At 46.1% G+C, this 27325-nt stretch overlaps 1 protein-coding gene across 3 annotated transcripts in view; it reads left to right on the top strand.

The window, feature by feature from the left end:
* LOC140391605 (nectin-3-like) overlaps positions 1-27325 on the top strand; it is a 423814-nt gene that overhangs the window by 378150 nt on the left and 18339 nt on the right. For 2 of the 3 annotated variants that reach the window (XM_072476263.1, XM_072476264.1), the window contains exon 6: positions 19539-19607. The exons of the other annotated variant lie outside the window; for it this stretch is intronic. In XM_072476263.1, the coding sequence (XP_072332364.1) occupies positions 19539-19607 (69 nt within the window). The remainder of the gene's footprint in view (positions 1-19538; positions 19608-27325) is intronic. 3 annotated transcript variants of the gene reach the window in all.

Here is a 27325-nt window from a genome sequence, read left to right as displayed (position 1 = left end):
TCGTGACTGAAATATGTCAGAGTTGCAACAGCAACATCTAAGCAGGATTAGTACCAACATTGCCTGTGGTTCTCAAGGTGACTGTGGCTCTTCTGTGTCTAACTTGCTCCAGTCTAATGCTGAAAAAATAAGCAAATCTCTGGTTTGCATTACACTGTTGCATTAGCGAGATTATTCTTCATTTGAAAAGTTGCGATTAAATCCCTCTTATCTGGGACAAGCAAGCAGAGAGAGGGCATGAACAGAGGAATGTTCATTCTGTATGGAATGCAGAATCCCCCACTGTGCAAGATATCATTAACCGTGCGCATCCTGTGTCAACTCTCGTCATTTTCATGAACTGAAAGGGATTCCACAGGGAATGCATCAGCAAATGAATGCCTGTTATCTTTGAAATAGTCATGGTCCTTCATTCTCTGGCCATCTTCTGTACCAAAGTTATTTGACCTACCATGATATGTCAAAGCATTGCCTCTGAGTGACAGTGTTCATCCACTCATAATATGACTGGTGACTAACCTGTGTGCAAATGCAATGCGGTTATAACGGAAACTAGGCTGCACAACGAGCATAATAGAGCACACCATCAGCATTCACAAACCACACTTCAGCCTGGACAGTCCTGGAGGAACTCTATGGTATTCATTCAGCTGAGTACCAAGATTGGGGCATCTGCTGTACGAGCTGGCCATTATGAGCAAAGAACACTTAGCACCATCTATCAGTGAGAAACTAGGGAGCAGAAGCACAAGGTATGCAAAGTGCTGCTGCAGGAAAAAGAAGGAAGATTGCAATGTAGGCAGTCCATTTTGTCCTATGCGATGAAGTAATAAAATGCGATACAAGTAATCACACTTTCCTATTCCCACTTCTCATGTTATTCCGACAACCTGGGCTAGTGCGCAGTCAGTTCCAGTCCCACTTGACCTGGATCATAACACAATTGAAATTAACTATTAACTATTGGCTGCCCAATAACTACAGTCATCAGGTTTGTAGTTTAACAATTGATAACATTAACTATAATTAAAAAGGCAGCAAATACAACAGGTTAACTATTACCCAAGCCCTAACTCGCCCCACCCGCTGTACTCAGATAGGGCAGACAAAAGAGGAGAAAGAGGGGTGGAAAGAAAAATTATACAAAGAGTAAAAGGATAAAATTATTTGTTTCAGAAAGCCATCTTTTAGTTTGGTTATTTTTTTGTCTAGGCCTTCAGTTATGGGACGTCTTTGCTTTTAGCATGTAATGGTTTTCACTGTAGATTCATCAGGACTTCTCTGCAGATTCAGAAACCAGCAGGCAGGAAACCTAAAGAGAGCGAGCAACTGACAGCTTCTCTCCGCATCCAGGAGAGTTCTGTTTTTTGGGTCCTCTGGAAACCTTACACCTGACTGAAGCCAATCTGTCTTTTGCCAGGCAAGGTACGGTCTTTGGCCAATCCATTGGCCACCACCCAACCAATTGAACCGAATCCGTCTGATCTCAGGTGCCAGAAAGTCTGAGTTCTGTTAAAATCTAAATCTTCATAGCACAATATATTATTTTACAGCTTTTGATTTCCTCACTTCCTCTACTTGACTTAAAGGTATGTGTCCATTAAATATCCATGGATCAAAAATGATAATGACAAAGTAAACCAAATGGGTAATAAGTGAATCAACAGGAAGGCTCCATAGTCCTCCCTAAAAGGAATGAAATGTCAGGGCATAAACGTTTCATTGTAAGGTAAGCAAGACATAAATCACAAAGAAATATCCATTCATCCTGACTCGTTAAAAAGGCTCCCCCTAGTTTGTACATTGAACATAAGAACTAGGAGCAGGAGTAGGCCATCTGGCCCCTCGAGCCTGCTCCGCCATTCAATGAGATCATGGCTGATCTTTTTTGGACTCAGCTCCACTTTCCGGCCCGAGCACCATAACCCTTAATCCCTTTATTCTTCAAAAAACTATCTATCTATCTTAAAAACATTTAATGAAGGAGCCTCAACTGCTTCACTGGGCAAGGAATTCCATAGATTCACAACCCTTTGGGTGAAGAAGTTCCTCCTAAACTCAGTCCTAAATCTACTTCCCCTTATTTTGAGGCGATGCCCCCTAGTTCTGCTTTCACCCGCCAGTGGAAACCACCTGCCCGCATCTATCCTATATATTCCCTTCATAATTTTATATGTTTCTATAAGATCCCCCCTCATCCTTCTAAATTCCACGAGTACAGTCCCAGTCTACTCAACCTCTCCTCGTAATCCAACCCCAGGCGGCTTAGAGGGGGATGGAAAAGGGATGGCGGAGTTGCGCTACTGGTTAGGGAGAATATCACAGCTGTACTACGGGAGGACACCTCAGATGGCAGTGAGGCTATATGGGTAGAGATCAGGAATAAGAAGGGTGCAGTCACAATGTTGGGGGTTTACTACAGGCCTCCCAACAGCCAGCAGGAGATAGAGGAGCAGATAAGTAGACAGATTTTGGAAAAGAGTAAAAACAACAGGGTTGTGGTGATGGGAGACTTCAACTTCCCCAATATTGACTGGGACTCACTTAGTGCCAGGGGCTTAGACGGGGCAGAGTTTGTAAGGAGCATCCAGGAGGGCTTCTTAAAACAATATGTAGACAGTCCAACTAGGGAAGGGGCGATACTGGACCTGGTATTGGGGAATGAGCCTGGCCAGGTGGTAGACGTTTCAGTAGGGGAGCATTTCGGGAACAGTGACCACAATTCAGTAAGTGTTAAAGTGCTGGTGGACAAGGATAAGAGTGGTCCTAGGATGAATGTGCTAAATTGGGGGAAGGCTAATTATAACAATATTAGGCGGGAACTGAAAAACCTAGATTGGGGGTGGATGTTTGAGGGCAAATCAACATCTGACATGTGGGAGGCTTTCAAGTGTCAGTTGAAATGAATTCAGGACCGGCATGTTCCTGTGAGGAAGAAGGATAAATACGGCAATTTTCGGGAACCTTGGATAACAAGAGATATTGTAGGCCTCGTCAAAAAGAAAAAGGAGGCATTTGTCAGGGCTAAAAGGCTGGGAACAGACTAAGGCTGTGCGGAGTATAAGGAAAGTAGGAAGGAACTTAAGCAAGGAGTCAGGAGGGCTAGAAGGGGTCACGAACAGTCATTGGCAAATAGGGTTAAGGAAAATCCCAAGGCTTTTTACACGTACATAAAAAGCAAGAGGGTAGCCAGGTAAAGGGTTGGCCCACTGAAGGATAGGCAAGGGAATCTTATGTGTGGAGCCAGAGGAAATGGGCGAGGTACTAAATGAATACTTTGTATCAGTATTCACCAAAGAGAAGGAATTGGTAGATGTTGAGTCTGGAGAAGGGTGTGTAGATAGCCTGGGTCACATTGAGATCCAAAAAGACGAGGTGTTGGGCGTCTTAAAAAATTTTAAGGTAGATAAGTCCCCAGGGCCTGATGGGACCAACCCAGAATACTGAAGGAGGCTGGAGAGGAAATTGCTGAGGCCTTGACAGAAATCTTTGGATCCTCACTGTCTTCAGGTGATGTCCCGGAGGACTGGAGAATAGCCAATGTTGTTCCTCTGTTTAAGAAGGGTAGCAAGGATAATCCAGGGAACTACAGGCCGGTGAGCCTTACTTCAGTGGTAGGGAAATTACTGGAGAGAATTCTTCGAGACAGGATCTACTCCCATTTGGAAGCATATGCACGTATTAGTGAGAGGTAGCATGGTTTTGTGAAGGGGAGGTCGTGTCTCACTAACTTGATAGAGTTTTTCGAGGAGGTCACAAAGATGATTGATGCAGGTAGGGCAGTGGATGTTGTCTTTATGGACTTCAGTAAGGCCATTGACAAGGTCCCTCATGGTTGACTAGTACAAAAGGTGAAGTCACACGGGATCAGGGGTGAGCTGGCAAGGTGGATACAGAACTGGCTAGGTCATAGAAGGCAGAGAGTAGCAATGGAAGGATGCTTTTCTAATTGGAGGGCTGTGACCAGTGGTGTTCCACAGGGATCAGTGCTGGGACCTTTGCTGTTTGTAGTATATATAAATGATTTGGAGGAAAATGTAACTAGTCTGATTAGTAAGTTTGCAGACGGCACAAAGGTTGGTGGAATTGCGGATAGCGATGAGGACTGTCCAAGGATACAGCAGGATTTAGATTGGAGACTTGGGCAGAGAGATGGCAGATGGAGTTTAATCCAGACAAATGTGAGGTAATACATTTTGGAAGGTCTAATGCAGGTAGGCAATATACAGTGAATGGTAGAACCCTCAAGAGTATTGAAAGTCAGAGAGATCTACGAGTACAGGTCCACAGGTCACTGAAAGGGGCAACACAGGTGGAGAAGGTAGTCAAGAAGGCATACGGCATGCTTGCCTTCATTGGCCGGGGCATTGAGTATCAGAATTGGCAAGTCATGTTGCAGCTGTACAGAACCTTAGGTAGGCCACGCTTGGAGTATAGTGTTCAATTCTGGTCGCCACACTACCAGAAGGATGTGGAGGCTTTAGAGAGGGTGCAGAAGAGATTTACCAGAATGTTGCCTGGTATGGAGGGCATTAGCTATGAGGAGCGGTTGAGTAAACTCGGTTTGTTCTCAATGGAACGACGGAGGTTGAGGGGCGACCTGATAGAGGTCTACAAAATTGTGAGGGGCATAGACAGAGTGGATAGTCAGAGGCTTTTCCCCGGGGTAGAGGGGTCAATTACTAGGGGGCATAGGTTTAAGGTGAGAGGGGCAAGGTTTAGAGTAGATGTACGAGGCAAGCTTTTTTACACAGAGGGTAGTGGGTGCCTGGAACTCGTTACCGGAGGAGGTGGTGGAAGCAGGGACGATAGTGACATTTAAGGGGCATCTTGACAAATACATGAATAGGATGGGACTAGAGGGATACGGACCCAGGAAGTGTAGAAGATTGTAGTTTAGTCGGGCAGCATGGTTGGCATGGGCTTGGAGGGCCGAAGGGCCTGTTCCTGTGCTGTACATTTCTTTGTTCTTTTGTTCTTGTTCTTTCCTTGCGTATCTGTCCGGATTGTTCTGGGCGCAGATTAAACAGTTTTCAATGTAGTGCATTACATTGGATTTTAAATCGGGCCACCAGCAGAGAGGTCTGAGGAGGGCTAGGGTTGCTTCTATGCCTTAATGTCCATGGTTGTCATGGAATTGACAAATAATTTGGTTTCTGTCCTGAGTGGGGACCACATAAATATCTTCTTTTAAAATTATACCATCATGTGCCGTCAACGTGTTCTTGTATTTATCATAGAGGGCAGGGAAGTTGCCTTTTAAAACTTCTCTGAGCTGGCCATCTTTTTGGGCCTGCGCTAAATCCTGAATATTGGTCTGTGAGACCTGAACCACGTGTACTGGGGCACTCTCAGGAGAATTCCAAAAGTGACCGTGTCTGGAACCTGCCTTTGCTAGGGCGTCTGCCTTAACATTACCAGGGGGGGAAGAACAGTGGTGGCTACGAACTTTAATAATACCATATTTCCGGTCTTTAGCTGTCCTTCGAATATGCTGGAGTAATGGGGCTGAGGGTAGGGGTTTTCAATCTGCGGAAACGAAACCTCTAGATTCCCACAGGGGTAGGAATTCTGTTAAACTATTACAGACATACAGACTGTTGGAATATATGTCGGCTGGGGTCGGGAACGAGTCTGGGTGCTCTACAATATACGCTACGGCTGCTAGTTCTGCTGCCTGTGAGCCTAAATATCCAGGCAATTTCAACGATATCTCCTCTAACGCACGTCCCTGCGTGTCCTCTACATATATACCTCAACCGGTAATCCTTTTACCGTTCAGAACTGTGGAGGAGCCATCCACATAACTCTTTCGGGATGCGCCTATGTCTGTGGGCTGGGGTGTAGTGCCTGGTTTCGGGGGAGCTGCCTTTGGTACGGAGGATCCTGTGTTGTGTTTGGTGGAGATGATTTCACATTCATGTGGGGTGCGGCATAGTGTAAATTGTCTGCAAGGAAAGTGTGTGTTCTTGTCTTCTTCACTGTTATGTCCCGTCCCTGTCAGAGAAGGTTCCATCGGGCGGCGCACATTTGGCTGACTGTGCCATCCTTTAGTCTACCATCTAGTAAAAGTTGTGTTGGGGTGTGCTCTGTTAAAATAGTGACGGGGTTGAGTCCTGTTATGTAGAAGAAGTATTGAGCCACCCAAAAAACTGCGAGCAGGTGCCTTTCGCAGGCAGAAAATCCTTGCTCGACTGGATCGAGTACTCGTGAGGCGTATGCTACGGGGCCTAAACGATCGTATCTTTCTTGGAGGAGCACGGCCGAAAGGGTTCGGTCAATGGTTGCAACTTCAATTGCGTATGGGGAGAGTGCATCTGGGACCGGTAATGCGGGAGCTGTGCTGAGGGCTCGTTTTAATGCACCACGGCACCCGTGTGCTGTGGAAGCCATTCCCATGGTGTTTGTTTCTTTGGGAGTTCTGAGAGGGGCGCTGCCTTTGTGGCAAAACCGTCGATGTGATTCCTACAGTAGCCAACCAGTCCTAGAAATGACCGGAGGGCTGTGACATTATGGGGCAGGGGTAATTTGACAATGGAGTCAATGCGTTTCTGCTCGATCTCGCGTTTGCCATGGGTGATGACTGTTCCTAAATAAATTAATTTTTCTTGTAGAATCTGGGCCTTTTTGGGGTTCACTTTACATCCAATTTGTTAAAGGAGTCCTAATAGTTCGACGAGAAGCTAAATGTGCTCTCCCTTAGTGTCCGTCTGTGGTAGCAAGTCATCTACATACTGGACAAGGCAATCGGGTCAGGTAAATTTGGCTAAACCATTCACCAGCTGTCAGTGGAAAATGGAGGGGGAGTTGTGGAAACCTTGTGGATGGCACGCCCACGTGTATTGCTGTCCCTGGAAGGTGAAAGCAAATTTATATTGGCAGGCTTTATCCAATGGAATGGACCAAAAGCCATTGCTAATGTCCAAAAACGAAAAAAAATTTGACTGGAGTCCCTTTTTTGGCATTGTCTCAGGACTCGTGGCTACAGTGGGGGCTGCTACTGGGGTTACTTTGTTTAGTTCCCGGTCAGTCGCCATGATCCATCGGGTTTCCTGACGGGCCAAATTGGGGCATTGTTTGTTGAGGCTACTGAACGGCGTACGCCTTGGTCAAGCAGACTCTGGATAACCTTTGAGATTTCTCCCTCTGCTTCTTGGGGAAAACCGTACTGCTTTTGGGATTTGGGGCCGGGACCTGTAATTTTCACTGACAATTCTAAGTGGCGTTATGTCACAACAGGGACATGCAGTACAACATATTAAAAAAACGGTACCTCTATCTATCTTCCATAAACTACACTCACTTAAACATCCAATCATACTAACTTCCTAACAATACAAAAATAATAGCAGCATTCACATTTTCCTCTGGCGTGGCGGTCAAGCACAGAGTTGTACAATCTTTCATTTGCAAATGAGACATCTTTCTTTATTTACAAATGACGCAAAACAAATGTCCTTTATTGTAGATCAAGGGGTTCGGGGGCCTGGTGAATACTGAAAATAGGGGATCTCACCCTGTATAACCGGGATGCGAGAGCGGTAGGCTCTCCTTCGCCATTTTCTCATGCGGATAGTCTGCACAATGCTGCAGAATATCGCCAATGCTAAAAGGGATTCAATTACATAAGAAAGGGAGTACCACGTTATAAACCTATCACACCATGATGGTGTGTTGTTACTTGTCACTGGGCTCTGGGTGCTATGGGGAAGTGAATCATTGACGGCGGGGTTGGGGTCAGGGGGTTCGCGTTCGCGCGTAACCGAATACAAATCATAATGATAACGAAAAACACGTATGATGTCTTCATTGTTCTCTTCCTTTTTGTCTCTTCTCTCATCCTGGAGCTTCTGGAATTCTGTGGATCAAGCATAGTTTCTGTTACTATCTTGTTTAATATCTTGTACGTTAGCATGTCTGTCTTTTAGTGCCAATTTCCCTTTATAATAGTGACTCCCTCATTTTTTTAAAAACCGAATATTTGGACTAGACATCTAAGAAAATACTGCCGTACTGCGAGCCGTCTCGCAGCCTGTGTGATTTACCGTCCCAGTGTTTGAGGATGTAAATAGCATAGGGAAGCAACCATAGGTTGCCAAAACCAAACAAAAAAACTTTGAACGTAACAAGCCAAAATGGGGTGCGTATGGGTAAGATTTGGATGGAATCCCCGGGTAGGACGGTGATCAATGCCGTATGTGCTCTACCCGAGCGTAGCTGACCAGAGGGCGGTCCTCAGGCAGGGCGGGGACCAATGCCGTTTCTCCACTGCCTGAGCAACCGGCAAGACAGGTAAGAATGTGGTCGTCGTGGGTAGCTGCCTCTCGAATTAGGAGAGCAACTATGAGTTGGGTTCTGTCGACAGACTAGTTCCTCTGAACTATTGTCTGGGACAAACTTGTACCTTTCACAATTTTCTGTCGACAGACTAGTTCCTGAACTATTGTCTGGGACAAACTTGTTCCATTAACAGCCGGGGGCGTTAAAGGAGTGGTGGCGTGGGGCTGTGAAAATCTTTCCGAGTTGACACACAACACTTAACGATAACACGAACGAACAAACAGTCAACCAACATGGTGCAGGTTCCATCAGAAAGGACACCGTTTCTCCCAAGCGGTTCCGTTTAAACATCATCTGGACACCTCAGTTATCAGTTGCGAACAGGGTCGCAAAGGGTTTCTCATTTTGGGAGTCAGACTCGATGTCGATCATCTTCTCCCAGATGCCATACTCTTGAATGGATGAGGGTTGCTAAAGCTGCATGGTGTGACTTAGGGTCCATCTCGTCGTTTCGGACGAGCCTGTACGAATTGTCTCAGTGCCAAATAGTCGGGTCTAATTCTGTGGGGATGGAGTCGGGGTCGTCATCGTAGGGCGGTGATCTTTGGTGAGGTTTGTTAAGGAATGTGATCAGGAAGGGATCACTCGAGTCGTGTTCAGATTCGCTATCGTGTGTCACAGTCGCTGTCGCTGCTGCTGCTGTCTGTGGGCGTACCGGGGCGGTATCTAGAGTTTGGGGGTGGAGTCGAGGCCGAGTCCGTGGATGGGGTGGACTTGTTGGGGGTGGGTAGAGATACGTTGGCAATGGGCGGGGCGTGGTGTGCGTGGTTAGGCTGCGAGCCATATGCCTTGAGCTGGTTAATATGAATCCCGTTGGGGTACTTAATTTTATAAACGGAGGGGCTTACTTTGTCCGCAACGGAGTACGGACCCGAATACTTAGGTGACAGGAACGTGCTGGGGTTGTAAATGGAGAGCATGATCTGCTGTCCTACATGAAACTCAAGTCACTTACACTGTCTTGTCGAAACAGGCCTTGCTCTGTTTCTTCCTGGTGCCTAATTTTACTGCGGCTGCTAGCTGAGCCGTTTTTACAGTTTCTGCTAATTGTTTCACTTTGTTCTCGTGTGTGAGGGCCGTCACTTCAGGGCTGGTCAAGTCAAGTCCTAATAAAAATTCTGTGCCTTTCATGGGGCGTCCGGTCATGAGAGTGTGTGGGGTGTATCCTATGGATGTCGAAACAGTGTTACGCAAAAACATCAGTGCAAAAGGGAGGACTGAATCCCAAGTGGTGCTGCTTTGTTGGACCATTTTCCTGAGGGTTGCTTTTAGGGTCCGATTCATTCGCTCCACGATACCACTTGACTGGGGGTGGTATGTAATGTGGAATTTTTGGGAAATGCCAAATATCGTGAGGACGTTCTTCATGACGTGTCCCGTAAATGGGAACCTTGGTCGGATTCAATGCTGCGGGGGAGTCCCCATCTCATAAAGATGTGGTGGGTTAAAATCTTAGCTGTAGTCTTTGCCGTGTTTGTTCTAGATGGGAATGCTTCTACCCATTTCGTAAACGTGTATATAACCACTAACACATACTTGTGACCATGCCTGCTATGGGCTATGGTCCTATAAAATCAATCTGAAGGTTCGTCCAGGGGCCATTAACGGGGCGGGTGTGGCTTAGCTGAGCTTTCTTCGCATATCTGTCCGGATTGTTTTGGGCACAGATAAGACAACTTCCAACATAGTGCGTGACGTCTTCCTTTAAATTCGGCCACCAACAGAGCTGCCTGAGGTGGGCTATAGTGGGGTCAATTCCCTGATGCCCATGACTATCATGGAACAAACAAATAAGCTGATTCCTGTCCTGTTCAGGAACCACATAAAGGGTGTCTTTTAGGACCACACCGTCATGGATGGTCAGTGCATTTTTAAACCTATCGTATGGGGCTGGATATTTTCCTTTTAAAATCTCCCTGAGATTACTATCTTGCTTCTGGGCCTGCACTAAATCTTCGATATTTGTCTGTGAGACCTGAACTGCATTCACTGGGGCGCTTTCGGGGGGGGGTTCCAAAAATGTTCATGTCTGGAATCTGCTTTAGCCTGTGCGTCGGCTTTTACATATCCAGGTGGGGAGGAACGGTGGTGACTTCGTATTTTAATGATACCAAATATCCTGTCCTGTGCTTTGTCCAAAATGTGCCGGAGCAATGGGGCTGAAGGGAGGGGTTTTCAAAGAACAACAAAGAACAATGAAATGTACAGCACAGGAACAGGCCCTTCGGCCCTCCAAGCCCGTGCCGACCATGCTGCCCGACTAAACTACAATCTTCTACACTTCCTGGGTCCGTATCCCTCTATTCCCATCCTATTCATGTATTTGTCAAGATGCCCCTTAAATGTCACTATCGTCCCTGCTTCCACCACCACCTCCGGTAGCGAGTTCCAGGCACCCACTACCCTCTGCATAAAAAACTTGCCTCGTACATCTACTCTAAACCTTGCCCCTCTCACCTTAAACCTATGCCCCCTAGTACTTGACCCCTCTACCCTGGGGAAAAGCCTCTGACTATCCACTCTGTCTATGCCCCTCATAATTTTGTATACCTCTATCAGGTCTCCCCTCAACCTCCTTCGTTCCAGTGAGAACAAACCGAGTTTATTCAACCGCTCCTTATAGCTAATGCCCTCCATACCAGGCAACATTCTGGTAAATCTCTTCTGCACCCTCTCTAAAGCCTCCACACCCTTCTGGTAGTGTGGCGACCAGAATTGAACACTATACTCCAAGTGTGGCCTAACTAAGGTTCTATACAGCTGCAACATGACTTGCCAATTCTTATACTCAATGCCCCGGCCAATGAAGGCAAGCATGCCGTATGCCTTCTTGACTACCTTCTCCACCTGTGTTGCCCCTTTCAATGACCTGTGGACCTGTACTCCTAGATCTCTTTGAATTTCAATACTCTTGAGGGTTCTACCATTCACTGTATATTCCCTACCTGCATTAGACCTTCCAAAATGCATTACCTCACATTTGTCTGGATTAAACTCCATCTGCCATCTCTCCGCCCAAGTCTCCAAACAATCTAAATCCTGCTGTATCCTCCGACAGTCCTCATCGCTATCCGCAATTCCACCAACCTTTGTGTCGTCTGCAAACTTACTTATCAGACCAGTTACATTTTCCTCCAAATCATTTATATATACTACAAAGAGCAAAGGTCCCAGCACTGATCCCTGTGGAACACCACTGGTCACAGCCCTCCAATGAGAAAAGCATCCTTCCATTGCTACTCTCTGCCTTCTATGGCCTAGCCAGTTCTGTATCCACCTTGCCAGCTCACCCCTGATCCCGTGTGACTTCACCTTTTGTACTAGTCTACCATGAGGGACCTTGTCAAAGGCCTTACTGAAGTCCATATAGACATTCCGTCCGCGGAAACAAATCCTCTTGCTTTCCACAGGGGTAGGAATTCTGTGAGGCTGTTACAGACATAGAGGCTATCCAAGTATATGTCTGCTGGGCTGGAGAAGGAATCTGGGTGATCAACAATGTACTCAATGGCTGCTAGTTCTGCCGCCTGCACGCCCAAGTGTCCTGGCAGTTTTAACGAGATTTCTTCTAGGGCGCATCCTCAACATAGATGCCGCATCCTGTAATGCACTTCCCGTTTAATATAGTGGAAGAACCATCCACATATATTCTCAAGGGTGCGCACGTGTCTGTGTGCTGGGGGCTCTGGGATGAACTACCTATCTTTTTGGGGGGTGTTTTCACGATAAAGGGTCATGTGTTGTGGTGCGGTGAGATGATTTCACATTCGTAGGGGGTGCCTGGGTACTGAAGGTTGTCGCTAGGAAAATGTGGGTCTTAGTCCTTTTAACAGTGATGTCCTGTCCCTGCAAAAGAAGGGTCCATCTGGCTGCTCTGATCTGGCTTACTGTACCGTCCTTAAGTCGGCCGTCTAGTAAAAGGTGGGTGGAGGTGTGTTCTGTGAGGATTGTGATGGGGTTTATTCCGGTGATATATGAAAAGTATTGAACTGCCCAGAAAACTGCGAGCAGGTGACTTTCACAGGCCGAAAATCCCTGCTCCATAGGATCTAAACCTCTGGAGGCGTAAACCTTTGTGCCGTTCCTGGAGGAGCACGGCCGAAAGGGTGCAATCTGTGCTAGCTATCTCTATAGCATAGGGGGAAAGCGGGTCTGGAACCTGTAGTGCGGGGACTGCAATGAGTGCGCGCTTTAAAGCATCTACAGCCTGTGTGTGCTGCGGAAGCCATTCCCAAGGGGCTCCTTTCTTTAGGAGTTCCTAGAGGGGTGCTGCTTTGGTGGCGAAACCGTCAATATGGTTTCAGCAGTAGCCAACCAGTCCTAAAAACGACCGGAGGGCGGAAACATTCTGGGGAAGGGGAAATTTGACAATCGAGTCAATTATTTTATGCTTGATCTCGTGTTTACCATGCGTGATAATCGTTCCCAAATATACCACTTTGTTTTCCAAAATTTGGGCCTTCTTGGAATTCACTTTACATCCAATTCGCTGTAGGAGTTCCAGGAGTTCGGACAGAAGCGCGATGTGCTCTGCCTTGGTGTCTGTCTGCAGTAATAGGTCGTCTACATACTGGACCAGACATCCGGGCGAGAAAATTTTGATAAGCCATTGGCCAGCTGTCGGTGGAAAATGGAGGGGGAGTTGTGGAATCCTTGTGGAAGGCATGTATGTCCACGTGTACTGCTGACCTTTAAAAGTGATGGCAAATTTGTACTGGCACACTTTTGCCAATGGAATGGACCAGAATCCGTTACTGATGTCCAAAACCGTAAAATATTGTGAGTCGAGTCACTGTTTGAGCATGGTCTCGGGACTTGTGGCTACCGTGGGCGCTGCTGCGGGGGTGACTTTGTTGAGTTCCCGGTAATTGATGGTCAGTCGCCATGATCCATCGGGTTTTCTCACTGGCCAAATCGGGGCATTATTAGTAGAGGCTACTGATCTAAGTACGCCTTGTCCTAATAAACTATCAATAACTTGTGAGATTTCTCCCTCTGCCTCTTGGGGAAATCCATATTGCTTCGGGGGTCTAGGGTCAGGTCCTGTTATTTGAACCGAACCAGCCATCCTGCCGCAGTCATGTTTATGACTTGCAAATGTGATCCTGTTCTTCTGGAGAACTGCCCTAACCTGTTTGTCTGTGCTAATCGTGGTCGGGTCCAACCAAAAATCGCCGACTGGGCTAATCTTATTAGCATACTCACCTGCTGTGAGCATTGCGGGGGCTCTTGCTGACTTTGTCATTTTCCAGACACATTGATTTATTGGGTCAAATGACAGGTTGTGGGAGTTCATGAAATTGATTCCCAAAATGTGTTCTGCTGTGTAGTGCAGATCGACCAAAACTATGGGGTGTTTTGTCGTAATGTTGCCAATTTGAATGGGTACAGGGGGGCTGTGATGTGTCCCTGTTGTGAGTGGCCTGTGAAGCCGCTGAGGGTGATTGTGGCTGTAGTGGGCCACGTGTCTTTTTGAAACATGGTGGAGGAATTAATTGTTGTGCGGGACCCTCCTGTGTCCCAGAGAAATTCGATGGGCTGTCCCCGTATTTTTGCTGCAACGACTGGTCGGCCGGACCTATCCCAAAGGGTGTCGCAGGCCCAGGTGGGGTAGCCCGAACACTGTCAGTCAGTTCCGTTCATGTCTGTCTGGTCTGAACGGGTGCTTACACTATGTATGGGCTTTGTCCTGTGGCTATTCAGAGTGCCTGCCTGCTGGGCTCTCTGGCTTTCGTGGGGCATTGCACTCTCGTGCAAAGTGACTTAATTGTCCACAGTTGTAACACTCCTGTGGTTTCTGTCGGGGGCTGTTCATGCCTTCGTTCACCCATGCGTGCACTTTAACTGCGTGAAAATCTGCCTCTGCATGCTGTTCTTCGGGTTTTCTAATCGTGGGTTTGTTGTGCTAACTGGTGTATTGAGTTATTGATCAGCACTTGAACTTGAACCTCGTGATGGTATCATAAAGATACCTGGCGACTCTAGAGCAAAGGTTATAGAAACAGAGCAAATTAAGTAAAGACACAACGAGCAACATTTACTGACCATATTAAGAGCCAGCCAAAAGTTAGCAACATTTACTGGCAACTCTGGTGGGACCCAAATTAGACGTGGCCTAACCACTCCGGGCGAACCCAGAACTTGAATTGAGAATCCAATTGGGAACAGAAAATTCACAAGTGTTCAAGCAGTTCTGATCAGTCCTCATAATTCGGAAGCGTGTTAATGCATGCATAACTAACAGGGCTATAAGGTAAACTGATAGATTTTGTTGCGAAAAACTGTTGGGAGTTTGTATTCCGGAAAAAATCGAACGCCGTACCCGTGTTCACAGCACCGCCTTTGTAACCCTCGTTCCAAATTTTAAAAGAGCGTTCAGATAGGAAAAATGGCAGTGAAGGCAATGGAACGCCTTATGAACCCTCAAGAATTTGTGGTTGCAGCGACCAGCAGCAGAGTAGGTCAGTGTCCCGTTTGGGAAGTTGAGATTAGAAGGTACCTCAAAGGGAAGGGATGGCCCCTTTGGAGTGACTTTTGTTCAAATGAGGAAACAGGTCTCTGGAGTATAGGACATACTTGGTGGGAGAACCTGAGCGAAATCCATAAGAAGAACATAGAACATTACAGCGCAGTACAGGCCCTTCGACCCTCAATGTTGCGCCGACCTGTGACACCACTCTAAAGCCCATCTACACTATTCCCTTACCATCCATATGTCTATCCAATGACCATTTGAATGCCCTTAGTGTTGGCGAGTCCACTACTGTTGCAGTCAGGGCATTCCATGCCCTTACTACTCTCTGAGTAAAGAACCTACCTCTGACATCTGTCCTATATCTATCTCCCCTCAATTTAAAGCTACATCCCCTCGTGCTAGACATCACCATCCGAGGAAAAGGGCTCTCACTGTCCACCCTATCCAATGCTCTGATCATCTTGTATGCCTCAATTAAGTCACCTCTTAACCTTCTCTCTAACGAGCTTAGGGAAAGCTCTCAAGCCGATGGCAATCGTGTCCTGTCTGGCACAATTGCGAGGCACAGAGGAGGTCGTTCGGACGCTCCGCAAAGAGATACAAGAGAGACATCGAATGAGCAAGGTCGATATTAGTGAGATTGAGAGAGAGCATATAGACTTGATAAGGTTGTTGGCAGCAAAGGACGGAGAGGTGGCTGATGCCAAGTGGGCACACCCGTCTTGTCTCGCGCATCTGAGCAGCTTCCAAACCCAATACGATAAGGCCTATCAGGACACGCAATGTGCAGTCCTGGTAAGAGAAGAGACAGAGAAACAGGTAGAGGCATTGCAAAGGCAGTGCAGCGATCTAAAAGCAGCGTTAAGAGCACTCCATGCTGCCACCACGGAGCACAGACAAAGCTCAGTGGATCATGCAAAATGCCGGAAGCAGATTGCTCCCAGGTGCGAGACAACCTTTTTAATACCCACTTTCCGTTGTGCGTTTCTTCCGAGGGATCATAATTAGTACAAGCTTTTTGTCCTGCCTCTGTGGCATGGGAGATAAGGGTGCAGGTCCATTTGGCCATGTTGTCTGTGGACAAATGGCCGCGGTCTAAGTTTCCAAAAACGGCTGTAAAATGGATCCACAGGCGTCCAGCAAATGCTGTGAGGTGTTCTGTTTTCTTCTGCCTGCACTTATTCAGGCCTTCTACTGGGTCACCTCTTATAACTGATCTCGTCTAGGATCGCCGTGTGCATCGCTGCAAGGGGTGCCTCCTCCTACATTCTGTGGGTTGGGAAGGGCTGCTACAACAGAAGGGTCTAAGCTGAAAACTGTGAGCTTCACTTGCTCACGCTCATCCAGGCCGTACATGGTCGCCTGCTGCTTCACTCTAGCAAAGAAGTGGTGGTGGTCTGAGGTGGGGAGGAACGGCGTGATCTTTTCGCACGCGTCCCAAAATTGGGTCACGGTTAAGGGGGTGGTGTAAAGGAATTCAGCATCTCTGTCCGATGTGACTGTGCGGTGGGTAGTTACTGGATTTGTGGGTGCCTGATCTGTCTGCTCTGTGGGGGGTTGGATTGCTTTTCTCCTTTGAGGCTTTCCTTGTGCACATGTTCCCTGTACATATCTATTCGCGGTTTCGTTTTGTTCTTGCCACTCAGGGCCGTCTTCTTCATCTAATTGTGATCCAAAGGTGCTTTGAAACCCATTTTGTACTGAAAGCAAAGACTGCAGTTCCGCAATCTGCTTCCAGCATTTTGCATGATCCCCTGAGCTTTGTCTGTGCTCCGTGGTGGCAGCATGGAGTGCTCTTAACGCTGCTTTTAGATCGCTGCACTGCCTTTGCAATGCCTCTACCTGTTTCTCTGTCTCTTCTCTTACCAGGACTGCACGTTGCGTGTCCTGATGGGCCTTATTGTATTGGGTTTGGAAGCTGCTCAGATGCGCTAGACAAGACGGGTGTGCACTCATGGCATCATCCACCTCTCCTTCCTTTGCTGCCAACAACCTTATCAAGTCTGTATTCTCTCTCTTGATCTCACTAACATCGACCTTGCTCATTCGATGTCTCTCTTCTATCTCTTTGCGGAGCGTCCGAACAACCTCCTCTGTGCCTCGCAATTGTGCCAGACAGGACACGATTGCCATCGGCTTGCGAGCTTTCCCTTCGCTCTTATGGATTTCGCTCAGGTTCTCCCACCAAGTATGGCCTATACTCCCGGAACCTGTTTCCTCATTTGAACAAAAGTCACTCCAAAGGGGCCATCCCTTCCCTAATCTCAACATCCCAAACAGGACACTGACCTACTCTGCTGCTGGTCGCTGCGACCACGAATTCTTGAGGGTTCATGAGGCGTTCCATTGCCTTCATTGCCATTTTTCCTATCTGAATGCTCTCTTTTAAAATTTGGAACGAGGGGAACAAAGGCGGTGCTGTAAAAACACGGGTACGGCGTTCGCTATTTTCCGGAATACAAACTCCCGACAGTTTTTCGCAACAAAATCTATCAGTTTTACCTTATAGTCCTGTTAGTTACGCATGCTTTAACACTCTTCCGAATTATGAGGATTGATCAGAACTACTTGAACACTTGTGAATTTTCTGTTCCCAATTGGATTCTCAATTCAAGTTCTGGGTTCTCCCGGAGTGGTTAGGCCACTTCTAATTCGGGTCCCACCAGTGTCGCCAGTAAATGTTGCTAACTTTTGATTTGCTCTTAATATGGGCAGTAAATGTTGCTCGTTGTGTCTTTACTTAATTTGCCCTGTTTCTATAATTTTGCTCTAGAGTCGCCACGTATCTTTATGATAACACCACGAGGTTCAAGTTCAAGTGCTGATCAATAACTCAATACACCAGTTAGTACGTTTCAAATCAAAACACATTTATTATACACAGTCAATCACTACTCATGCATAAAACTACTTACTAGACAATCTCTAACACTAAAAGGCCTATACTTAGCTTTGGAACTGACCCACCAGGTCAGGGGAAGAAATGGCCTTTCGTTCGATTCTGAGTCTGCAGGCTTCAAAGCTGGTATAGACTGGTAGCTAGGAGCACCTAACTCGTAGCGTGCGTTGACTGGAGACTTAGTTGGTTGATGCAGCGACTAGGCAGGTCACTGTCAAGGGTTGTTTCGCGCTGCTGAGAGACCCTGCCAAGAAGGACGATTTGAACTTGGGAACTCTATTTTATAGTCCCATGGGGCTTTGCACCATTCGGGGTGGACCCAGTACCTGGTTCCAAGTGATTGGACTAAGTTCTGATCAGTTGGATCGATTTCTCCAATACTGGAGCTGTTCCCTGATCGCTGGGCAGTTCCTAAGTGTCCGTTGGCCTTCCTTTGTCTTGGCTCCTGCTGGCGCCAAGTCTGGCTTGGCTTTGTTTACCTTAACTGTTTCCAATTGTTCCCGTAGATCGCTCATCGATATGTAGATGGTTGTTAGTTTCAGTGCTGTCTGGGTTTCTGCAAGTTCTGATACACAGGAAACTTTGCACCTGCTTGTTTTTCCTGCGGTGGCTGAATTTCCCTGCATTCTTAACGGATCTCCATTTTGAAGACGGGAAGTGGCCAACCCAGGTGGCTACACACCCTCCTTGTGATCCCTCATGCTTCGCGTGAGGGATCACATAACTGCGTCGACTTCGCTCCTTGACCCAGCGAGCACTCTTCCATGGCCTCTACACTGACTATAACTATGCAATAAAATTTTAACTGACAATTCTAAGTGGCGCTATGTCACAACAGGCACATGCAGTACAACATATTAAAAAAAACAGTACCTCTAACTATCTTCCATAAACTACACTCACTTAAACATCCAATCATACTAACTTCCTAACAATACAAAAATAATAGCAGCATTCACATTTTCCCCTGGCTTGGCGGTCAAGCACAGAGTTGTACAATCTTTCATTTGCAAATGAGACATCTTTCTTTATTTACAAATGACGCAAAACAAATGTTCTTTATTGTAGATCAAGGGGTTCGGGGGCCTGGTGAAAACTGAAAATAGGGGATCTCACCCTGTATAACCGGGATGCGAGAGCGGTCGGCTCTCCTTCGCCATTTTCTCATGCGGATAGTCTGCACAATGCTGCAGAATATCGCCAATGCTAAAAGGGATTCAATTACATAAGAAAGGGAGTACCACGTTATAAATCTATCACACCATGATGGTGTGTTACTTGTCACTGGGCTCTGGGTGCTATGGGGAAGTGAATCATTGACGGCCGGGGGGTTTGGGGTCATGGGGTTTGCGTTCACGCGTAACCGAATACAAATCATAATGATAACGAAAAACACGTATGATGTCTTCATTGTTCCCTTCTTTCTTCTCTTCTCTTCCTTTTAGTCTCTTCTCTCTTCCTGGAGCTTCTGGAATTCTGTGGATCAAGCATAGTTTCTGTTACTATCTTGTTTAATATCTTGTACGCTAGCATGTCTGTCTTTTAGTGGCAATTTCCATTTATAATTGGTCACCATGTGTGACTGTACGCATGCAAATAACACACTTCCGAATCTTGTAGGTTTGATCGGTATTGGTCTTACGCTTGTGGTTTTTCTTTTTCCAATTGGATTCAAATTCAAATTTGGGTTCTCTCAGAGTGACAAAGCCACTTCTAGGTCGAATCCCACGAGAGTCGCCAGTAATGTTGCTCTGTTTATCTGGTTATAAATATGGCGGTTAATATGGTCACCTTCCTTAATCCTAATTATGTTTCTACTTTCAGAGTCGCCAGATATCTCTCGATACCGCCACAAGGTTCAACCCGAATACCGATCAAAGAGCCAATACACCAGTTAGTTAGTTCAAAGTCAATACTATTTATTTACACACACAGTAAGATCTACTCCTGCACAACTGTACTACAAATTAAACTACTTCTAACGCTAATGCCGATACTTAACTTGGAGTGCCCACTTAGTCAGAGGAACAATGGCCGTTGTTCGGATCTGAGACTGTTGGGTTCAAAGAGAAACAGGAGAACAGCTCGGGTCGTCCATTGGTAACGAGCGTTGACCTTGAACTTACTTGCTTCTGGTGATTCTGGTGGATGGGTCTCTCTGCCTGAGAGCCAAATCCAAGAGAGCGAATCTCTCGTGGGGGGTTCCATTACTATACTTGGAGGGGCTTTGCGCGCTTTTAGGCGGGCCTTAAACTTGGTCCCAAATAATTGGGCAGCATCTCGATCATTGTTATCGATCTTAACCAATAAAAGGGGTGGGTGCCCTGATGGCTGGGCGTGTCCTAGGTGGCCGTTGGCCTTGCTTTGTTTGTGTGTTTCTGGCGCCGGGATGTCTGTAACTGTATCAACTACCTGAGTGTTAGTCCTTTGTTCCTCGCGAGATGGGCCAACAATATGCTAATCGACCCAGAGTTTCGATTCTTTCTGGTAACTGCTTCCCAAATTCAGGCACTGTGCCTGCTTGTTGTCTAGCATTGTCCACATTTCCCTACATTCTTTGTGAGCGTCCATTTTGTATTCTGGAAGTGGCCGTCACCAGAAGGCTACAGTCCCCTGCCCTATCCACGCAAATTAAAATTAGAATTTAGGAAGCATAGCTAGTAAGTTTGTAGGTGACACCAAGATTGGCATAGTGGACAGTGAAGAAGGTTATCTAGGATTGTAACGGCATCGTGATCAATTGGGCCAGTGGGCCAATGAATGGCAGCTGGAGTTTAATTTAGATAAATGTGAAGTGATGCATTTTGGTAGATTGAATCGGGCAGCACCTACTCAGTTAATGGTAGGGAGTTGGGGAGAGTTAAAGAACAGAGATCTCGGAGTACAGGTTCATAGCTCCTTCAAATTGGACTCACAGATGGACAGGGTGGTGAAGAAGGCATTCGGCATGCTTGGTTTCATTGGTCAGAACATTGAATACCGGAGTTGGGACGCCTTGCTGAAGTTGTGCAAGACATTAGCAAAGCCACATTTGGAATACTGTGTACAGTTCTGGTCACCCTATTATAGAAAGGATATTGAACTAGAAAATGCATAAAATATTTACTAGGATGCTACCGAGACTTGATGGTTTGAGTTATAAGGATAGGCTGGATAGATTGGGACTTTTTTCTCTGGAGGCTTAGGGCTGATCTTATCTGGTCTATAAAATAATGAGGAGCATGGATAAGGTAGATAGTCAACATCTTTTCCCAAAGGTAGGGAAGTCTAAACTTATAGGGCATAGATTTATGGTGAGAGGGGAGAGATACAAAAGGGTCCAGAGGGGCAATATTTTCACACAAAAGGATGGCGAGTGTCTGGAGGCAGTAGTAGAGGCGGGTACAATTTTGACTTTTAAAGAGCAATTAGACAGTTATATAGGTAAAATAGTGTAGAGCAGTGTTTTTCAAACTTACTTTCGAGCGACCCACGTTTACAGAATGGCCGACTATCGCGACCCACTCCCCATTCACAAAAGATTCTCCGTAATTAATGTTAAAAAGTCACACTCATTGTTTGCACTTCTGTTTTATTGAAAGTAAATTTGTACGTTGCACTGCTGTTTCACCTTCAACGATAAATCCACCCTGACACATTGTTAAAGGGTGTAACCCAGGATTATTTGACTATTTTGTTCCTTCACACCCATTGTTAGCATTTGGAAAATTGCGTGCAAGCGCTGGAAAGATTAACAGGCTCAGTATTGCACAGTTTTAACAACGTCATATTCACGCGTTCAAAACCTAACACGACCTCAAATACAAAATTAAACTTAAAACTTCAACTTCAGAAACAGGAGCCCTAACTGTTGAATGAAAAGCATTGTCGGATAGAATGTCACTGGATGACTGTCGGTACTGTTTCCAGGTAATTATGTAGCAAACTGAAAGCATGCTGACACAAACAATGCTGGGTACAGCTCAGCTGACCAATATGCAAAACATGCAGACACATTCCATTCCATAACCATAACATTTTACCGGCTCCTGTATACATGAGTGTAAATTATTCGCCAGCTAATGCCATCTTTGGCAAACAATTCGAGCCCGATAAAGATAAACGCAAAACTCTTTGCTATAGAGCAACCGATTCAGCTGATGGAGTCCATGTAGCCACAAATCAGAGACGGATGCTTGGGGACGAGTACCTGGGAAGAGTGGGTGGATAGCGGTGGGGGACGTGATGAAAAAAAGAAGCGTCCTTGAAGGACAAGATCCCCGGTGTGGAGAGACAATTCGGAAGTGGAAGGAGTGGAAATACTGGCTTGTAGGGCTGGAGGAGGCTCTATGTCCAGCTTAACTGAGAAAATGATAAAAGACGCACGCGGTTTGTTAGTGACATTCTGAACTCAAGAAATAATATCACACTGAAATACTATCACACTGAACTCGATAAATAATACAGATCCTGACGCTGAACACAGTAGCAGGATATGCCACCCAAAGAGAGTTTTGCAGGTCTCTGACTGCAAACTGCCAAACTATCTGGCCTAGAGAGGCAAGGAAATCCACAGGCTTCTTCATCAGCCCCGCGTGGTCATATACTGTAACGCATTCCGAATTTACCTAGAGAGAAAACGATAAACATGGTCAGGCAATATTTGGGGATCATTTTGGTGACCTTTAGGTGACCCATGCTACACCACCCAGCGATCCATTCCGAGGATTTTCCGAGGACCCCCATTTTGAAAATCACTGGTAGGGGGATGTGGTCCAAATGCAGGCAGTTGGGACTAGCTTAGTGGTTAAAAACTGGGCGACATGGACATGTTGGCCTGAAGGGTCTGTTTTCATGCTGTAAACCTCTATGACTCTATAACCTCACCTAACCTGCACCTCTTTGGGCAGTGGAAAGAGACTAGAGCACCCAGAGGAAACCCATGCAGACACGGGGAGAAAAGTGCAAACTCCACACAGTCATCCAAGGCCGGAATTAAATCCTGGTCCCTGGCTTGTGAGGCAGCAGTGCTAACCACTGCGCCACCATGCTGCCCATATGTTTTACTGAACAGGATGTCATCTCTTAACCTTTTTCTATCTTAACATGAAACTTGTATTTACTTCAGATCTCTGGTGATGTAACATGACCTAATTGGTCTTGGAAACCAACTAATTATTTTGTACCATAGCTAGAGTACAAAGAACAAAGAAATGTACAGCACAGGAACAGGCCCTTCAGCCCTCCAAGCCCGTGCCAACCATGCTGCCCGACTAGACTACAATCTTCGACACTTCCTGGGTCCGTATCCCTCTATTCCCATCCTATTCATGTATTTGTCAAGATGCCCCTTAAATGTCACTATCGTCCCTGCTTCCACCACCTCCTCCGGTAGCGAGTTCCAGGCACCCACTACCCTTTGCGTAAAAAATTTGCCTCGTACATCTACTCTAAACCTTGCCCCTCTCACCTTAAACCTATGCACCCTAGTAATTGACCCTTCTACCCCGGGGAAAAGCCTCTGACTATCCACTCTGTCTATGCCCCTCATAATTTTGTAGACCTCTTATCAGGTCGCCCCTCAACCTCCTTCGTTCCAGTGAGAACAAACTGAGTTTATTCAACCGCTCCTCATAGCTAATGCCCTCCATACCAGGCAACATTCTGCACCCTCTCTAAAGCCTCCACATCCTTCTGGCAGTGTGGCGACCAGAATTGAACACTCCTCCAGAACTCCAAGTGTGGCCTAACTAAGGTTCTATACAGCTGCAACATGACTTGCCAATTCTTATACTCAATGCCCCGGCCAATGAAGGCAAGCATGCCGTATGCCTTCTTGACTACCTTCTCCACCTGTGTTGCCCCTTTCAATGACCTGTGTACCTGTACTCCTAGATCTCTTTGACTTTCAATACTCTTGAGGGTTCTACCATTCACTGTATATTCCCTACCTGCATTAGACCTTCCAAAATGCATTACCTCACATTTGTCCGGATTAAACTCCATCTGCCATCTCTCCGCCCAAGTTTCCAAACAATCTAAATCCTGCTGTATCCTTTGACAGTCCTCATCGCTATCCGCAATTCCACCAACCTTTGTGTCGTCTGCAAACTTACTAATCAGACCGGTTACATTTTCCTCCAAATCATTTATATATACTACAAACAGCAAAGGTCCCAGCACTGATCCCTGTGGAACACCACTGGTCACAGCCCTCCAATTAGAAAAGCATCATTCCATTGCTACTCTCTGCCTTCTATGACCTAGCCAGTTCTGTATCCACCTTGCCAGCTCACCCCTGATCCCGTGTGACTTCACCTTTTGTACTAGTTTACCATGAGGGACCTTGTCAAAGGCCTTACTGAAGTCCATATAGACAACATGGGGCAGCACAGTAATTTCCTTACCACTGAAGTAAGGCTCACCGGCCTGTAGTTCCCTGGATTATCTTTGCTACCCTTCTTAAACAGAGGAACAACATTGGCTATTCTCCAGTCCTCCGGGACATCCCCTGAAGACAGTGAGGATCCAAAGATTTCTGTCAAGGCCTCCGCAATTTCCTCTCCAGCCTCCTTCAGTATTCTGGGGTAGATCCCATCAGGCCCTGGGGACTTATCTACCTTAATATTTTTTAAGACACCCAACACCTCGTCTTTTTGGATCTCAATGTGACCCAGGCTATCTACACACCCTTCTCCAATTTCTACCAATTTCTTCTCTTTGGTGAATACTGATGCAAAGTATTAATTTAGTACCTCGCCCATTTCCTCTGGCTCCACACATAGATTCCCTTGCCTATCCTTCAGTGGGCCAACCCTTTCCCTGGCTACCCTCTTGCTTTTTATGTACATGTAAAAAGCCTTGGGATTTTCCTTAACCCTATTTGCCAATGGCTTTTCGTGACCCCTTCTAGCCCTCCTGACTCCTTGCTTAAGTTCCTTCCTACTTTCCTTATATTGCACGCAGGCTTCGTCTGTTCCCAGCCTTTTAGCCCTGACAAGTGCCTCCTTTTTCTTTTTGACGAGGCCTACAATATCTCTCGTTATCCACGGTTCCCGAAAATTGCCGTATTTATCCTTCCTCACAGGAACATGCCGGTCCTGAATTCCTTTCAACTGACACTTGAAAGCCTCCCACATGTCAGATGTTGATCTGCCCTCAAACATCCGCCCCCAATCTATGTTCTTCAGTTCCCGCCTAATATTGTTATAATTAGCCTTCCCCCAATTTAGCACATTCATCCTAGGACCACTCTTATCCTTGTCCACCAGCACTTTAAAACTTACTGAATTGTGGTCAGTGTTCCCGAAATGCTCCCCTACTGAAACATCTACCACCTGGCCGGGCTCATTCCCCAATACCAGGTCCAGTACCGCCCCTTCCCTAGTTGGACTGTCCTCATATTGTTTTAAGAAGCCCTCCTGGATGCTCCTTACAAATTCCGCCCCGTCTAAGCCCCTGTCACTATGTGAGTCCCAGTCAATATTGGGGAAGTTGAAGTCTCCCATCACCACACCCTGTTGTTTTTACTCTTTTCCAAAATCTGTCTACCTATCTGCTCCTCTATCTCCCGCTGGCTACATCTATGGAGTAGATGTAGCTCACTCCATAGTATAAGCAATACCATTGCAGCACAGTGGTTAGCACAGTTGCTTCACAGCTCCAGGGTCCCAGGTTCGATTCCCGGCTTGGATCACTGTGGAAGAGACTGAACACGTGCATAGTGAGACATCCACCGCTGAATACCACTACTCGAGTCCCATATATTTTAGATGTACAATGTAAGTACTTGATGTGTAATCCTGAATATATCAGATAATAAGTCATGATAAGCATGAATCTAATGTTCTCAGTAGGTTTGATAAATAACATTCCCCTGTTGCCATTTTAGTTTACTCACCCTTGCTCAAAAAGGAAGTGTATTTTTAAAAATCTAGCAAAATAAATTTATAAATTAGAAGTCCTACTTGTACTTCTCTTACAGGGCAGCACGGTAGCACACGTAGCTCGCACTGTGGCTTCACCGCGCCAGGGTCCCAGGTTTGATTGCCTGCTGGGTCACTGTCTGTGCGGAGTCTGCACGTTCTCGCCGCGTCTGCATAGGTTTCCTCCGGGTGCTCCGGTTTCCTCCCACAGTCCAAAGATGTGCTGGTTAGGTGGATTGGCCATGCTAAATTGCCCTCAGTGTCCAAAAAGGTTAGGTGGTGTTGGTGGGCTTACTGGGTTATGGGGATAGGGTGGAGGCATGGGCTTAAAGGGGTGCTCTTTCCAAGGCCGGTCCAGACACGATGTGCCGAATGGCTTTCTTCTACACTGTAAGTTCTATGAAATTGAAAGAAGACATTGTGAACCTGATACAATCAACTCTTATTTTTAAAAGTTTGTTTTTGTCAGAAATATTGCCTACGTTTTTAAGCAACAGAGTCCAGAATTCTTTTGCAGTATTCAGTACCTAGTTCTATCGCTGAAAAATGGCATCATATCATGTAACCTTGACCTTTTTTGAAAGCTACTGAATAGGTACAAAAATTATTTCTTATGCTTGAAAACAGTTACTAGTTGCTCATCCTTTTTGAGTAAAGTTTAAAAGGTTTGGGGGATGGGGTTGGATTGTTGTCTGGTCAGATGGAGCAGTGAGATGGAGGTGAACATTGCTGTGGATTCTGGGGTGCTTTGAAACTAATTTTATACCTGCTATGGAAATACATGTAAAAACCAGGGTAAGTGTAGGGAAAACAGCTCAAGTCTACATGCTTCTAGCCAAGCGCAGAGATATCCAGGCTGGGTAAAACAACAATCAGAAGTTTAAACATCCCATGTAAGTACTAGGGATTTGATTAAGTCTGGGTTCCAGTGGGTCCTGCACAGATCCTTCGGACTATTCGGAAACTGGAAGATTTGGGCCTCGTGTGTTTTGAAATTCTGTGTTTGCAAAGGTAAAATAAAGTATGAAAAATGGAGAAAATTGCAGCGGGAATGTTACTAACTTAGAATATGTTGAAGCACCGTTAAAGTAAGACTTGCACTTATCTGGCATCTTTCACAACCTCAGGATGTCCCAAAGTGCTTTACAGCCAATGAAGTGCAGTCAATGTTACAAGATAGGAATTATGCCAACTAATTTGCACACAGGAAGCTGCTACAAACAGCGATGTGATGATGACTAGGTAATCTATTTTTAGTCATGTTTAAAAAAAGGCTAAATATTTGCCTGTACTCTGGCAATCGCGTTCCTGCACCTCCCCAAAATCGTGCCACAGGAAATTTTCCACCAACCTGAGAGGGCAAGTAAAGCTTCTTTTTAACTCTCATCTGAAAGGTGGCCCCTGTACTGCAATAGGAATGTCAGCCTTGTTCCTTTTAAACTCAAACCTCTGGAGAGGGACTTGGACCCATAATCTTTAGACTCGGAGATGAGAATGCTGAAACACAGCAGGTGTATGTAGTGTTGTAATACTGGGGCAAATATACTCCTCCATGCCTACTGTTGTAGTCTTGGCCACAAAATATAGAATTGTATAAAATTAGAACACAAATGGGTCATTTGGAATAGCCAGTCCATGTTGTCATTTATCCTCCACATGAGCATTAGTCCTGATCTCATGTGCCTGCCCTGTTTGATGCTAACTAGT

Source organism: Scyliorhinus torazame, chromosome 15 (assembly GCF_047496885.1).
Source record: "Scyliorhinus torazame isolate Kashiwa2021f chromosome 15, sScyTor2.1, whole genome shotgun sequence".
NCBI classification, from domain to species: domain Eukaryota; kingdom Metazoa; phylum Chordata; class Chondrichthyes; order Carcharhiniformes; family Scyliorhinidae; genus Scyliorhinus; species Scyliorhinus torazame.
This window is presented reverse-complemented; position numbering and strand designations above follow the sequence as displayed.